At 45.1% G+C, this 17025-nt stretch overlaps 1 protein-coding gene across 2 annotated transcripts in view; it reads left to right on the forward strand.

The window, feature by feature from the left end:
- Positions 1-17025, forward strand: part of MED14 (mediator complex subunit 14) — an 801766-nt gene that overhangs the window by 554046 nt on the left and 230695 nt on the right. For both annotated transcript variants that reach the window (XM_069204216.1, XM_069204217.1), the window contains exon 21: positions 10978-11247. In XM_069204216.1, the coding sequence (XP_069060317.1) occupies positions 10978-11247 (270 nt within the window). The remainder of the gene's footprint in view (positions 1-10977; positions 11248-17025) is intronic.

Consider the following 17025-nt stretch of genomic DNA (forward strand, 5'->3'; position numbering starts at 1 on the left):
GGAGTCGTGCCCAATGTTAGTCAATGGAGACTGGGGGAGATGGTAAAGTGCTGGTCCCAGTTAAATACCAGTAGTGTCAGAGGTGGATCTCCGGGGACTGAGGCAAGCAACTTGGGGGGTGGGGGGGTGCCCAAGGCAGCACCAAACATACACACTCAGCGACACAGGGGCAGCCAGGTGCAGTCTCGAGACGGTGGGATGCGCTGAAGCACTACATACAGGTGAGCAAAGCAGGGTCAAGGGTTGATCTCCTTGAGCTGAGGTAAGTACAAGGGGCCTTCAAGACAGCACCACACCTAAACTCTCAGCGGCACAGGGGCAACCGGGTGCAGAGTGCCAACACAAAGTTGGGCACCCAGTGTCATTCAGTGGAGGAGACTACTTTCAGAAATGGACTGCAGGCTTTGGGCAGGAGGCTTGGAGAGGTCAACCCACAGCTGCCCAGGTAAGCTGAGATGCCAGTTGTTGTAGGGACATTGATGGTCCAGCTCCCCAAGGCCCAGGGGCTCTGGGTGCAGGGGTGTCTTTGGGTCTCGAAAACAGCTTACCAGGCACGTCACGGTCAGGGGGAGTCTTCATATTTAGGCTGCAGGTGTCACTGGAGAGTCTGGCAGGGGTCAGCCCACGGTGGACTCTTGGTCAGAAGCCCTGGAGAACCTTTACTGGACTGGTGGGCCACTTCACTGGACTGATGGTGGGACTCAGGCTGGGGGCATCCGGTGCAGAGGCAGACTTTGTCTTCTTTAGAGATGGTTTCTTCTGGACAGGTCCACTGTCCACTGGAGGTCTTGGTCTTTATCAAAGGCAGGCAGTCCTCCCAGGGCTTTTTGAGGGTGCTGGGCTGCACGACAGTAATTTACTGGGCACAGGTTCTTTGAAGGCTACAGACAGGCCAGTAGGGCTGGGGCGAAGTCATTTGGTGTCTTCAGTCTTCTCTGCTGTGCGACTTCTGTTTTGTCCGTCTCTTTTTAGGTCGACGGGAATCTGATTCTAGGCTTCAGATGTGCTGCCTAAATACTGAGTTTAGGGACGTTACAGGGACGTTACAGGGAGTGCCAATGGGCTACTCACCTTTAGGGTGATTACACATTTTCTATGACCACTTTCTTTGGGAAGTGTGCATAGCCCTAACCCTATTGGCCTAATACCTTCCATGCAAGATGGAGGAATTTAAAAAGTAGTGTCCACTTCAGCTCGTCCATCCTAGGAATGGAACTAGCATAAAGTGGTCCCTCCTCCTAATTTACCTAATTTTCCAGCCAGTCCTCCCACCAAACGTGAGGTCAGGAACTGGGGGGGGGGGGGCAGCCTCCTGCAAAATTTGGAGAGGCCTGGGTCACATTTCCTCCTGGTGCTGCTGGATTTATCTGTCACATTTGATTTGGTGTTCCCAACCTGTCTTGGTGCAAAGATTGCACTGGGATGGGATAAGGGACACCTCATTGGCCTTCTTGAGTTCCTTTCTCACTAATAGAACTCATACAGTCAGCTGTAGGAACTTTAGGGCTCATTCCTTCCAACTTCCTTGTGGCGTTCCACAAGGGAGTACACTAAGCCGTATACTTTTAACCTTGATATGGCTCCATTTGCATCCCTTGTGCGGTCCTTCGGCTTCCAGTTTCAGTCCTACACAGACGATACACAGATTATTTTCTGTCTTCGATGATAAACAGGCAGTGGCTGAAAGGTTCAAGGAATGTATGTTTAACACCAGCATTTGGATGAAGAAGAATGGCCTTAAAGTTAATGCAGAAAAAAAGAGATTCTGATTTTTGGTGGCCAGAATTCTGTATGGTCTGGGATGTGGTGCCCTGAGAAATGTGGTTATCTTCCCACCCCATAGATACTGCCAAGATGTTAAGAATCATTTTTGATAGTAAACTGGCTTTTGATTCTCAAGCCAATAGAACAACCAGTACTTGCTTCTTTATTATCAAGATGTTGAGGAATGAATTCCCCTTTATCCTGAACTTAAAACAGCAGTAGCGATTGTCATGGTAACCTCCAGGCTCGACTACTGCAATGCACTTCATCTCAACATCAAAAAATCCCTCCTCCGGCACCTTTAAGTGATCCAGAATGCAGCAAATTGTCTGGTTTTAAATGTTCCCAAGCGGATCTTAGTAAGTGAGGGTCTGCACTTTCTGCACTTGTTACTAATTTCTCAAAGAGTTCACCTCAAAGCCCTCTGCATGTTGCACAAGGCCTTGCATCAGCAAGGATCGCATGTACATTTCACTGGCACCACCTGGTAGGACAATTAAGATCATCTTACATGAAGAAGGTGCATATTCCAAAGTTTAGGAATGCTAGTTGGGGAAGCCACACTTTCTCTACAGCAGCAGCCAAACTCTGGAATATGTTGTCCCCTCAGATAGCCAACATAGATTTGCACTTTGTCTTCCGGAATCAACTAAAGACATGGTGGTTTTCTATCTTCTATATTCTCTCCTCCTGGAGGTTGCTCATCTCTGACAGTCAGTGCTTTGATGCCTAAGGGCGCAATGTGCTCTATAAAACAGGAATACAAATAATGCACAAATACCCTCCACAGAATATATGGCGACCCTCAGCCTGAAGGATGCATACTTCCACATCCCCAAACATCCGGGGTCTCTACGCTACCTGTGCTTTGTGGTGAATAGACAACACTACCAGCGCAAAGTTTCACACATCAGGGTTGGGGGTATTTACCAAATCTCTAGCGATGATGGCAGCATACTTGCACAGAATCTCCATTCATGTATTTTCTTACCTTGATGATTGTCTGATTAAGAGTCACAGAGCAATGCCTAGATATCGCTCAGTGGGCAGTGTCCCTGTTATTTAGTCTAGGATTCACAATCAGTGCCAAAACGTTGGATCTTGTACCACAACAGGTCAAACCTTTTCTAAGGCTGTGTTAAATTCTGTTGTGGAGAAAGCCTAACTAAACTAAGGGGGTGATGGTATTCCAAAGATTGCCACCTCTTTTTCAAACACTGTCTCCTATTCTGTGAGGATGGTAATCAAATTGTTGGGAATGATAGCGTCATCCATAGCAGTAGTGCCACATGCATGACCGCATGTGCACCTACTAGGAGAGTACCTAGCAAGGCAGTGGTCACAGGTGGATTGCGAATGGGAAGATCTAGTGTTGGTACAGCTCAGTACTCAACACAATTTCCTGTGGTGGAATAGCAACAATTTGGTGCTAGGCCAGTATTTTCTGGACCCTCAACCGCAAATGACTTTCCGGGTGAGGAGTGCGTTTTAATCACATGACTGTTCCATAGGACCAACAGGGTTTGTCATATCAGTTAGTGGCACTTAAGGCAATCAGATTGTCACACACATCATTTTAGTCTCATACTTATGAAACAGTCCTGATATAGAAAAACAACATGACTACCATGTATAAATCCAAAAGCAAGGGGGAACTCACTCCTCCCAGTTGTCATCACTAGCCCAAAAGATTTGGCATTGAGCCCAATGGAATAAGATTCTGCTCCTAGCTGAACACCTGCTTGGGGTGGGCAGCGATTTTGAGGACCTGTTTAGAAAGATGCATCAACAAGTCCATGGATTAGAGATGAATTTCCAAAGAACTTCAGAGACACTTTCACAGATACGGCATTACCACAATCGATCTGTTCGTCACAGGGCAAAATGCTGAAACTTTGCCTTCAGTTGCCCATGTCCACAATCCATGGCGAGTGTATTATGGATGAATTGATCAGTAGTATTCGCTTCTCATTTACCTCCACTGCCTCTGATTTCGTAAGTTATGAGGAAAAGTAGGCAAGCATCAGTTTCCCTCTTTCTAGTGGCACCAATTTGAGTGAGACAGCTAGCTGTGCTTCTGGATACTGCTGGAAATGTCAGTACTTTCTCACAAAAAGCTCCTGCTGGGACTTGATTTACGGACTCCGCATCAGTGTCCTCTCAGACTCCGGCATCTCAAGCAGTTCAGTTTAGCAATCTGACAGCTGGGGCCATATTACAGATAGTGCTCCGTGGTGCAACGGGCCCATGTGCACGCTTTTTGTGTACTCAGGGCACTGTGGTATTACAGAAGAGGCCACATATGCTTGTGCAACCACTTCAGTAATGCTGATGGTTCGGGCGCACATGTAGCGGCAGCTCTATCATGAGAGGGCGCTCCCTCATTTGCATGAGGGCATGATAGGTGCGTGCAGTCATTCACTTCACCTGTCTGCAAGGGGATCACCAACCCCTCTTGAAAGTGCAGGAGGGTTGCTGCCTGGAGTAGAGTGCAAAGAAACACAAAGCAGGTTTGAAGTAGCAGCTCCATATTCACTGAACGTGCTTCCCCTTAAGGGCAGCACATTTATAATAATAGGGCGCACTTTCCTGGTTTGCCCGCCACACCTTCTTACTGGTGCGCAGTGGCACAATCACCTGAAGTGTGCCCTATTTATAATATAAATACACAAAGAAAAAAAAAACACTGACTATTGATTAATGATTTCAACCAAAGACACAAACCAGTATATCAATCCTGTGTGTCAGTGAATACTTCATTTTCCATCCATTGCCATCCTTTATTACCAAATATTACCATCAGACATTATTCCTTTCTCATCTGGACAAAGAATCAAAAGTGTTGTCTTATTCATCTGGAAACAAAACCAAAAGTGTTATATACAACAACGTGTATCTCCCAACAAACAAGAAACAAACTTTTTTACATCCCTTTTCATTATACGGAAAAAAATGATAACTCCACTACAAATTAAAAGTCCCATCAAATTAGTCAACGACTATTAGGATGTCCCTGCCTCAGTCCTTGTATTACCTACTATCTCTCATGCCCATCAGTACAAGGGGAATCCAGTTTCAAAAGCATATAAGACCCCTGTTGGAGATGCCAAATGGTTTCCATTATCCAAAGACTGGTCCATGTATAGCCTAATACTCATTGAGTAATTGATGGGAATTTTAATTTTTAGTGGACTTGTTAACCGATTTCCCTATAAAAATGGATGTAAAAAAGTGTTTTTTTGTTTTTTTTTTGTCCAGATGAATAAGATATCACTTTTGATTCTCAATCCAGATGAATAAAGAATAATGTCTGTTGTTAATATTTAAGGACATTTTGTGAAAAACCTAAGAAAAGACGGAAATGGATGGTAAATGAAGTATTCATTGACACACAGGATTGATGTACTGGTTTGTGTTTTTGTGTGAAATTATTAATCAGTAGCCAGTGTTTTTATTTTTCTGTGTGTATTTCTATTGAATGGTGAGGCTGTGTAGGATCTTTCCCTGTTGCCCATTAATAGCTATTTGTAATATAGGCCCTGAGGAAAGTTTGATTATTTTAAACATTTGGAAGAATGTGTGCAAATCTTCTGTGAGGCACGAAACCCACCTGACAAGCTGGAAAAATGTATCCATTACTGTTTGGGAAAACAGATAGACCCTCTCAAAACATTTGTGCAAGACATAATCTTCTACGTTTCAGGTCTGCAGGAAGCGTGATGGGCATATACCTCCATTCACATGCATTTAATTGTAGTAGCAGCCTACATGCACAACAGGGTACAATTGTCTTCCTTTAAGATACCTTTTGCCAAGACCTTCAAGAAGGGCCTTAACAAGAAGATTCCTTCGAGAACTTTTCCAGTGTCTGCCTGAAATTTAAACACACTCCTACTGAGACAGATGTGTTGCCCTTTCGAGCCACCTAATTTTTGTGACTTGCAATTCTTGTTTTTGAATGTAGCCTTAGTCATTGCTATCGCTTCTCTCTCAGGAGAATCACATGCACTAAGAGAGGATGAACCTTTTATTGAGGTTCATAGTTGTAGAGTAGTTTTAATAAAAGCCCCCCAAAAAACTTCCAGAAATTGTTTCTCCTTTTACGTAAACAAGACAATTGAGTTGGTCATTATTTTTATCCTGACTATGATACAAATCACATTACACACACCCACACTCTTCATATCAAGATAGCAGTTATGTGCTACATAGACAGAACTACGTGCATTGGTAGGGTATAGCACCTCATGTTGCTTTTATGAAAAGCTCCCACAGGCAGCCCTATTTTTGAAGGTGGCAGTACTATATAGATTGTTAAATGTATACAGACATGCTAAGGTTAAGCGTACATTATATGTGGTGCCAGAGTACGTACCTCTCAAAGTAAGTGCTACTCAGGTGGTGGCACACAAGTTTAGAAAACATTGTGTAGACATTCAAGGCCATCAGGAGACCTTAGTTGGCCATATAGTTTTTAGGACTTAGTTCCAAACATCTGCATCATGTGCTTGCTGGCCATCCCTTTGGGAATTTACTGCTGTATAGTCTAAGCAGAGCATGTGTGTATGTACAGTAACACTTTCTACAGTTGGATTCTGTAGATTGTCTGAAGGCCCGACTCCTTCCCCTTCGTGATCACACTTCCACCCATGCTACCGGTTTGCAACAGGCTGACTGAGGACCGTCTCTCCTTACTCTGCCAGGAAGTGGCAGCGCTCTTGGGCAGGCGAGACATAGAGAGGGTGCTCACGCCAGCAGAAAGCTGTGGTTGTTATTGCTGCTACTTTCTGGTGCTCAAAAAGGACAAAGGCCTTCATCTTATCCTAGACCTGCATGCTCTCTATTTCATCCTCGTAAAGGAGAAATTCAAAATGCTCTGCTAGCTCAAGTCCTGTTAGCCCTGGACCTGGGAGACCGGATGGTAGCGTTGGCCTTGCAGGATGCATACTTCCACATTCCCGTCTTGCCTGCCCACAGACATTACCTGTGGTTCAAGGTGGGTCAAGAGCACTTTCAGTTCACCATGCTATCTTTTGGCCTTACAAGCACCTCTTGGGTGTTCACCAAGGTAATGGCGGTGGTTGCAGGTCATCTACAGACATCAGGGATGTCAGTCTTCCCCTTTCTCAACGACTGGCTGCTGAAAGTGGGCTCTCCCAGGCAGTTGTCTCCCACCTCCAGACTACGGCGAACCTCCTGCATTCGCTGGGGTTCACTGTTAACATGCCGAAGTCACACCTAACTCCCTCTCAGACGCTCCCTTTCATCAGAGCTATTTTGTAACCATGCACTTTCAGACTTATCCTCCTTAATGTCGAGTCCAGGATACGCAGGATATGAAACTGATGTTTCAGCCTCTATCCTGGGGTTCAATCAGACGGACTCCGAGGCTGCTGGGCCTCATGGCCTCCGGCATCCTACTTGTGACACATGGTCACTGGCATATGTGGGCTCTGCAGTGGGACCGAAAGTTCCAGTGGGCACAGCATCAGAGGAATCTCTCTTGCGTGGTCCAGATCCCGGAGGGAACTACAAAAGATCTGCAGTGGTGGTTAACAGACCACAGCTGGGTCAGCAGCATACCCCTTGGCTGGAATGTCAGAGCATTTCCCTGGTGATTCAACACCTGACGGGCTTTGTGAACGCCAGGGCAAACTTAGCCGAAGATGCCTCTTTCAGAATTGGGTAGACCCTTGGTTAGATATGTTTGCCACTGCAGAGAATGCATAATGTCAGCAGTTTTGTGCTCTGAAGTTTCCAAGATGGCTCTCGCTCAGAAACACTTCATCTTGAGTGGGACCCAGGCCTCCTGTATGCCTCTCCACCCATACAACTCTTGCCCAGATTTCTCAAGAAGATCAGGCCTTAATGCTTTGACTGGGCGCGGAGAGTTTGGTATCACAAGCTGTGGCCAACGGACCTTCTGCTCAGGTGCTTCGGGAGGATCTTCTGTTGCAGCAGCAGGGCAGGGTTAGGGTGACCTTCTGCCTGAAGTCTGCAATGTTATCTTGGCAGCCAGGCGTCCCTCTGCCAAGACAGTATACACCTGCCTTTGGGGCAAGATTGTGACATTGTGTGCAGAAAAACAGGTTTACCCTCTTTCTGGTCCCCTTTCTTAGGTCCTTCTATTTATTCTTTATCTTGCCCTGCAGAGCTCTGCTTTGGGCACCTGAAAGGGCTCTCTTTCTGGCACATCAGCCTTTCTTCAGTTGCCAGATCAGCCATCCGAGTTCAAACTCCCTGTTGAAACTCCATTTTTGAAAGGTCATCAACACGTTTCCACCTTCACCTTTCATCATGCCTCAGTGGAAACTTAATCTAGTACTCACCTTTCTAATGTGCACTCCTTTTTAGCCACTGCATAACTGCCTTCTCAGGCTCTTTACTATCAAGACGGCCTTCCTACTGGCCATAACATCCGCCCACAGTGTGGTGAGCTCCAGGCTTTGTCGTCTAAACCTCCCTACCTCAACATCTTCCCGGAGAAGCTGGTCTTCGTCAGCAGAGCTTCCTCACTTACAAAGGTGGCCACTTACTTTCATGTAGGCCAAAGCCCTACCCTGCCCACCTTTTACGCTCCGACGCATCCCTCTAAGTAAGAAGAGTGACTTCACCGCCTGTACCCAAAAAGAGTGTTGTTGTTCTGCCTTGACTGAACAAAAGAGTTCTGAGTGGATGACCAACTCTTCACAGGATATGTTGAAGCAAAGAAGGGGAAGGCAGTGAAGAAACAGACCATCCTCGATGGATCGTGTGCTGCATTAAAATCTGCTATGCACTGACCAAGAAGCAACCCCCTGAAGGATTGTGTGCTCATTCCACTAGAGTTAAGGCTGCAACAACATTGGCTTCTCTGTAAACGTTTACCTAGCACTATCGCCTAGACAGTCAAGTCTGTCGGGGTGGGCACTTTGCCCCTTCAGTGCTGCAGGACTTTTTAGTGTGAAACCGCTTTGGAGACCCTCTGCCAATGAGGTTTTGCTTGGATATCTATTTTAAGGTAAGGAACCTGCAGCTGGAACTCTGTCAGAAGAACAAGTTACTTACCTTTGGCATTTTCTTATCTGATAGAGACTCTGTTTAGCCGCAGATTCCTTACCGGCCCACCCATCTTCCCCAATCTGTGAAAAGATTTCTAGGGACAGGGGTTTCCACTTTCAGGGCCCTAGTTTACCACACTAGTAGTCAGTGTTGTTCATAGCTCTGCGCTCCTGGCGTCTAAAGTAGCAAAAAGAAACTGATGTCAGAGCACTGAGGTTGTGCCTATATGGGCATCGTACACATCACTTCTGGCTCAGATGACGCTGACGTCTGCATGCAAAGCTGAATGATGCCACCTACTTGCGCACAGGGTTACTGCTCACAAAAAGTTTCCTGATCCAGTCTGACGCCTGGTATAATTCTAAGGTGAGGAATCTGTGGCTAGATAGAGTCTCCACCAGATAAGGCATTACTAAAGGTAAGTAAACTTGTTTGTCAGAAAGATCATGATCTTTATTGTCTCTTACATTTATGAATTTTGCACTTGGCAGGATATTAGGAAGAAATATTCATCTGCATTAGTCCCCTCCCTTGAAACTTGGAAAGTAACTTCTGAAATAATTGTGTCACAGTCTTCAGCAAAGTCTTGGGACGTTTTTGCTGATCATCAAGTGAAAGGGACCTGCTATACGAATCTCATTCTGTTTCTCTGACTGTGCACATTTCTTCCGATTTATCTGTCCACCGGAGATCCATGACCTTTGTTAAATGAAGGCTTAGTCCTTCACCTTATCATTCTCAAGGTAATTTTGTGGATCTAAAGGCATGTCTTCCTTAATCAGGACGGAGGATTGTTTGTGTGTATATAAAAGAATACACAGACGTGTTAAGCTAAAGCATGCAGAAAATGATTAGCCCGAACTTGGTGTGGGTGATGGTGCATCTTATTTTTATATAAAAAGCTTAGCGAACTACACATGTCAAGAACACCATGCCTTGTGTACTTGATTAAGGAGAAGCTCACTTACATGGTTGTTAATAAATCCTGCAAATTCTGAATGAAGCACAGGAACCTAGATGTTTCCTTTTTTAAAGATAAGTATTCCAAACACGGCTTTGGTCACTATTCGTATGTCTTTTGCATCCAACCACATCCATGTCATTTGCTATTTGTTTTGTTATGTATAGTGAATTTCATAAAACAAAACTTGCAACATAGCAGCTTTTAGTGTTCATATCCCCAATTCAGAAGTCGAGGACCACCTTTCGTCCTCACTGTGCTAAATTTCTACCAGTTGATAAACTAGCATTATTTCCCACGGTTTACAGTGTTACTAGCCCTTATAACTCTCTTCTCACACCTTTAATTGTTGTTGATGGTCAAGCCCACAATAATGATCCTTAGCTGGGGATGAGGGCGCATAAGAGGCTAGTACAATTAACAGCTGTTAACAGAGGACAGGATGTAAGTTGTGATAGGGGTGTTGGCGCATAAGAGTATAGTACAATTAACAGCTGTTAGCAAAGACAGGACGTAAGTTGTAATAATGGCATCTGTCCTGCAAATCTTTCCTAACACAGTAAGATGTACACACCAGTGGTCACAGTACGAGTATGTTTCTTGTTCCCATTTCACAAACTCCCTGCACTTAAAATGCTACCTTTCTTACTTTCAGCAATCTAAGCCTTCAAATGTGTTGAGCAAATCGCTGCTTTTTCACAGATGGTGCTTTTAATTGTACCTCACACTTCAGAGCTCACACTAGAAACAGTGCTTATTCGGAGCTAAAATGTATTGAAAATTACTTCCTAGCAGAATATGGGCAATAAGGATTTTAGCCTCCTTGTCTTCTCCAGTCGTCTCTCTACATGTTGATGCACAGACCCGCTCTCCCAAGTCTGCTTTATTTCCCTGCTGTAGCCATTCACTCAACTCGGCAAGAATTTTAATGCAGGCAACCAGTTATTAACAACCGAATTCGCTATTCAAGTGGAATTATGATACCCGTAATCAAAGTTGTGTTTTATACACATTCATGATCTTTAAAAAATGATGCTTCATGTTGTGTGTTCTTTGTCTTTTGTGAACCTGTGAGCCTTTATATGGGGCACATAGCTGTACAAATTTTCTTGTGGCACCATTACATCTACAAAATGACTTGGTGAATAAACGTAGCTGTTTATTTCATTGGTTACTTCGATTTCCTTTGTTTAGTGTTTTTTCTCTTGTAGGTTTTGTTTGATACCCAGGCTCCACTAAATGCCATCAATAAACTCCCAACTGTGCCAATGCTGGGTCTTACACAGCGGACAAACACTGCGTATCAGTGTTTCTCAATCCTACCCCAGTCGCCCACCCACATCAGATTGGCCTTCAGGAACATGTATTGTATTGACATTTACTGTCGGAGTCGCGGAGTGGTTGCAATACGTGATGGAGCCTATAGTCTTTTTGACAATAGTAAAATAGTGGAAGGCTTTCACCCTGCACCAGGGCTAAAGGTAATTATGACTTTTGGATTATTTATATGATTGTTTTGTTTTCCTTTTTGTTTAATGGATTACAAACATCATTGTTGGAAAGTGGTCAAAAATGTACCAAGCAGACAAAACGCAACAATTTTTTCTTTCACTTCTGCTCAAAATATGTAAGTCATCTAACATATCTTTTTTCCTGTAATTTGTCCTGTAAAAACTCTGTGTTTTATCATTGACTAGTCATTTCACAGCTGCAGTTTTACAAGAGCATTAAAGGGCAGAACATTAAGTTAAGTGCTTGGAATTACTTCACAGCCATCTCGTGTTCCAGTTTTTCTGATTAATGAATAAAGATAGTTACCATAGGATTATTTTTATGAAGCTAGGACTGAGCTCATTTTTAAAAATCTATGTTATTGTGACTAATGTACAACTCATCCAAAATTTAAATCTGCGGTACTGAATTTAAATTTGAATGCTAAACTTTATGGGTCGTATTTACTGTGTCAAACTAAGCGTTGACAGAAACTCCATGGAACCTGCAGAGATTAAAGTGCTCAAATTGAGTAACTTAGTAATACAAATAAGGTGCCACTCTATTGTGGTCCTGGCGCACCCGTGGCAAACAGTGGTACCCAAACAGAAATGTACATTTACCCTCAAAATAAGACTTCAGAGCCTGACAAACTTAAAGTTAGAAACGGCTGGTAAACATGCCGACTAATGTTTATAGTTTGTTTCAACCATTGGTTCTCTTTGTTAAGACATCTATATTGATGGAATTTTAATAAAAGGTTGTCTATGTTAGTAAAATGTTATGAAATAATTAGCAACTTTTTACCTGTGAGTACAACCTTAAAAAAACAAGTGGCTTAAACTTACAATTATGGCTAATTATAAAATGAAAGATGCTACATTTCTGATGGATAACCCTGAACTACAGATTACTCACCTTGTGAAAATTCCCAGGCAGCAGATTGGATCCAGAGATATTTCTCAGAAAATCTGTTGCGTGATAGTAGGAGGCATTGTGCATTTACGTTCTGCCCTGTAAATGACGCTGAAACCACATATAGCCTCCATCCCTGGGCGTAGATGTTGGTTCCTTTTTTCCATGCATTCCTCTGCATATGCAGAGCTCGCTCCCTCATTTTCTGTGTTTTGACAGACCTTATTTTTATCAAAATGTTATACAATGTGTAACGGACATGTCCCCAACCCCTGGAACCGTAAGCTTCTAACTCTGCAAGGGCTGCCATAAGCAGATGTCAGTGACAGCTTCCCAGTAGGTATGTCTCTGGTCTCTAGGTTTCTCATGTAACTCGAAGTCCATTGGCAACTGCACTAGGATGACCATCCGAGACCCCAAGGTCAAGCTCTACATCACTGAACACCATCTGAAAGAGCTGGCCAACGCCTAAGGGCCCGCTTGCTTGAGAACTCAAATGTGTTCTCACTCTTGAGGCTGTTCTCGAAAGAGGTTTTCTTCCCACTCTAAGTCGTCAGATAAGTTGAGGTCCAAGAAAAACCATAAGCAGTCTAAGCGTGACTTACCTTCTTCCTGCCACTCTTGTCACAAGTTGTGTAGATATTAGGGTGCCTCTGAATCTAGGGCACGGTCATCGTCTGCAGGCTCGATCACTCCGCTCAGCTGGATCCAGACTGAATTCCCAGGTCCTGTAATGAGACATAAGGAGATCAAAGCTTTCAAGAGGGCCTTGTTGCATGTATTCAGCACCCTACCAGCTCCCTCGTCTGTGCCTAAGGGCACAAAGGATGCCTTCAATTGGACTACCTCTGGCTGTTTCATCCCCAGCGCTGACTGTGCCACTTGACCCCGCTGAGCAGTCCGCCCCCAACTCAGGACTGACTCCTGTCTTGAATTTGCACCCATCTCTGAGATCATCAACTGATCCCTGTGTGTGGTTGCTGATGCCACCAACACCAAAGGAAGAACAGATCGTCGTTATGGGCTCAGAAGCATATCCACGATGACCTCAACTAAAGTCACACCCATTTCGACCTGAGAAACAGCCCATTCAGCTAAATTTGGACTAGAATGGTACGTTTCTGCTACCCAATGTTTTTTGGATCCAGAACCCCATGATAGTTATGATGAGGTTGACTGTACCCAAATAATTTATTTATGAACCTTCAAGATGCCAGTGGAATCGATGTGTCCCCTGACATGGGCCTAAACTCTCCACCTGGCCCTTCCATAGAGGAGTCTGTGTGTTTTACCACGGTCTTCAGGAGGCCTGTGGTGGTCCTAGACCTCCAACTGCCATCTGTGGAGTTAAAATCGATTTTCTCACTGAAATCTTGCCACCTGGGCAGACTTCTTGTTAGCCACTCCTCCCATCTAATAAGGGCCTTATAGATACTTAAATGGGCACATAGGCCAAACCTGGATATTGCCCACCTGTGAATTAGCAAATGGCCAAGCGGCACAGACCTTCTGTATCTTTCCTCCTCCAGCACGCTACTCCAAAGAGCCTTTTAGTGGAGGTATCCAAGTGCAGTTTGGAATACTAACTCTTTCCTTAGTACATCCCCAGATAGGGATTCTAAATGCATGGAGGACTTTGAGAAGAGAGTGTTCTTATCTGCAAACATAGGCCTCAGATCAGTTGTAGGAAGCTAGCTATCTATGTAGTGTACCGAATGTAAAGGGGCACTATGCAGATAGTACAGGTTACCTTTGTTGTTTTACAGTGGTTAAAATATTAATCACAAAACTCTTTTGTGGTAGTGTGCGCAGTGAGTTTAGGCTTATCAGAGGGTAATTGTAGGAAGTTGGCTCTGTGTATATGCTATCTCAAAGTGAGAGATAGTGTGCACAGAGTCCAAGGGTTCCCCTTTGAAGTTGATAGTGGCAAAATTAGATAATACTAATGCTCTAGTTTGTGGTAGTGTGGTCGAGCAGTAGGCTTATCAGAGGGTAGTGTTAAGCATTTGTTGTACACACACAGGCAATAAATGAGAACACACACTCAAAGACTTAACTCCAGGCCAATAGGTTTTTATACAGAAAAATATTATTTTCTTAATTTATTTTAGAACAACAAGATTCAGAGTTTAGGTAAGTAAATAAATTGTAAGGTACTTCACACGGGTAAATATGGAACTTTGAATTAAAAAAGTAATGTATCCAGTGTTGGCAAAAATGGCAATAAGCTATTTAAAAGTTGACACTGCAAAAATCAACAGTTCCTGGGGGAGGTAAGTATTGGTTAGTTTCTCTTAAGCACTTACAAGTTCAGTCTCTTGGGCATAGCAGCCCACCATTGGGGGTTCAAGTCAACCCCAAACACCCAGCAACACAGGGCCGGTCATGTGCAGAGGTCAAAGGAGGGCCCAAATAACATAGGTGCCCATGGAGAACAGGGGTGCTCCGGTTCCAGTCTGATAGCAGGTAAGTACCTGCGTCCTCGGGGGCAGACCAGAGGAGTTTTGTGGAGCACTGGGCGGGGTCTCAAATAGGCAGACAAAGTTACACCCTCAGCGGCACAGGGACTGCCGGGTGCAGTGTGCAAAGTAGGTGTCTGGTTTTTGCATTGAAGGCAATGGAGGGACCCAGGGGATCACTCTGGCGATGCAGGCAGGGCACAGGGGTACTTCTCAGGCCAGCCATCAACTGGGCTAGGATGAGGGCCGCCTGCTGGTCACTACTGCACCAGTAGTTGGTTCCTCTCGGTCCTGGGGTCTGCGGGTGCGGTGCTTTGTCCAGGCAGTCGTGGTCAGGAGGAGCCTCTGGATTCTCTCTGCAGGCGTCGTCGTGGGGGTGCAGAGAGGTTGACTCAGGGTGTCCATGTCGGAGTCGCCTGGGGGTCCTCTCTGCAGTGTTGGTTCCTCTGAACATGAGCCGGGGGCTTCGGGTGCAGAGTGTGAAGACTCACGCTTTCGTGTTGAGGCTGGAGTCTCCTTTAAGTGGTTTCTTTGTAGTAGTTTTTGGACAGAGCCACTGTCCTCGGGAGATTTTTGGTCCCTCAGGTGTAGGTCAGTCCTCAGAGGTCGCTGGTCCTGCTGGATGCATCGCTGTGCAGGTTCTCTGAGTCTGGAGACAGGCCGGTAGGGCTGGGGCCAAGTCATTTGTCATCCCTGTCATCTCTGCGGGGCTTTCAGGTCAGCAGTCCTTCTTTCTTCAGGTTGCAGGAATCTGATTTCCTGGGTTCAGGGTCACCCCTAAACACTCAGTTTAGGGGTGTGTTTAGGTCTGGGGGGGCAGTAGCCAATGGCTACTGTCCTGGAGGGTGGCTACACCCTCTTTGTGCCTCTTCCCTGTGGGTAGGGTGGCACATCCCTAATCCTATTGAGGGAATCCTCCAAAACAAGATGGAGGATTTCTTAAGGCAGAGGTCACCACAGCTCAGGACACCTTAGGGGCTGTCCTGACTGGTGGGTGACTCCTCCTTGTTTTTATCATTATCTCCTCTGGACTTGCCACCAAAAGTGGGGGCTGTATCCAGAGGGGTGGGCATCTCAACTACCTGGAGCACCCTGGGGCGCTGTAACACCGGGCTTGAGCCTTTGAGGCTCCCCGCCAGGTGTTACAGTTCCTGCATGGGGAGGTGAGAAGCACCTCCACCCAGTACAGGCTTTGTTCCTGGCCACAGAGTGACAAAGGCCCTCACCCCATGTGACCAGAAACCCACTGGATGTGGCAGGCTGGCAGAAACTGGTCAGCCTAACACTAGTAGTCGGACTGGTATGCAGGGGGCATCTCTAAGATGCCCTCTGTATGCATTTTTCAATAAATCCCATGGATTTATTGTGCTGAGAAGTTTGATACCAAACTTCCCAGAATTCAGTGTAGCCATTATGGAACTGTGGAGTTCGTATTTGACAGACTCCCAGACCATATACTCTTTATGGCTACCCTGCACTTACAATGTCTAAGAATTGACTTAGACACTGTAGGGGCATAGTGCTCATGCAACTATGCCCTCACCTGTGGTATAGTGCACCCTGCCTTAGGGCTGTAAGGCCTGCTAGAGGGGTGACTTATCTATGCCACAGGCAGTGGGTTATGGGCATGGCACTTTGAGGGGAGTGTCATGTCGACTTAGTCTTTTTTCTCCCAACCAGCACCTACAAGCTGGGTGGCATAATACATGCTGCAGCCCTTAGAAACCTTTCCTGGACACAGGACCCTTGGTACCAGGGGTACCAGTTACAAGGGCCATATCTGTGTGCCAAGGCTTGCCAATTGTGGAGACAAAGGTACAGTTTAGGGAAAGAACACCGGTGCTGGGGACTGGTTAGCAGAGTCCCAGCACTCTTTCAATCATAACTAGTATCAACAAAAGGCAAAAGGTTAGGGGTTAACCATGTCATGAGAGGCATTTTCCTAGAGTAATATTAAGCATTTCTTGAACAAACAGTCAGTAATCAAGACACACACTCAAAAAGGAACTCAAGACCAATTTAGAAAAATCACATTAATTTGTATATTAATTTAGGCACCAGGATCCTCCGGATCAGGTAAGTACTTTTTGAGTTAGTGATATTTCAACACTTGGAAAATACAGCTGTCAGATTGAGGCATGTGCCTCGAACTCAGTAATATTATCAGGTCACTTGAAATCGACTTACAGTGTTGTGTAGGCTCTCATTACTCTATTGAGACTACTGGATTTTGAGCGGCAGAATCACCTGTGGTGTTGGAGACTGAGGCTGATCCACTACAAGTGATACCTGTTTGCCCTAATCCAGGTTTGGTCCGGCTTACTAGCAGTGCCTCATCTCTACCCAAGGGCAGGGATGATTGGGCAGCTGAACACATGACATAATTGATTTCCC

The sequence above is a fragment of the Pleurodeles waltl genome, chromosome 8, assembly GCF_031143425.1.
Source record: "Pleurodeles waltl isolate 20211129_DDA chromosome 8, aPleWal1.hap1.20221129, whole genome shotgun sequence".
NCBI lineage: Eukaryota > Metazoa > Chordata > Amphibia > Caudata > Salamandridae > Pleurodeles > Pleurodeles waltl.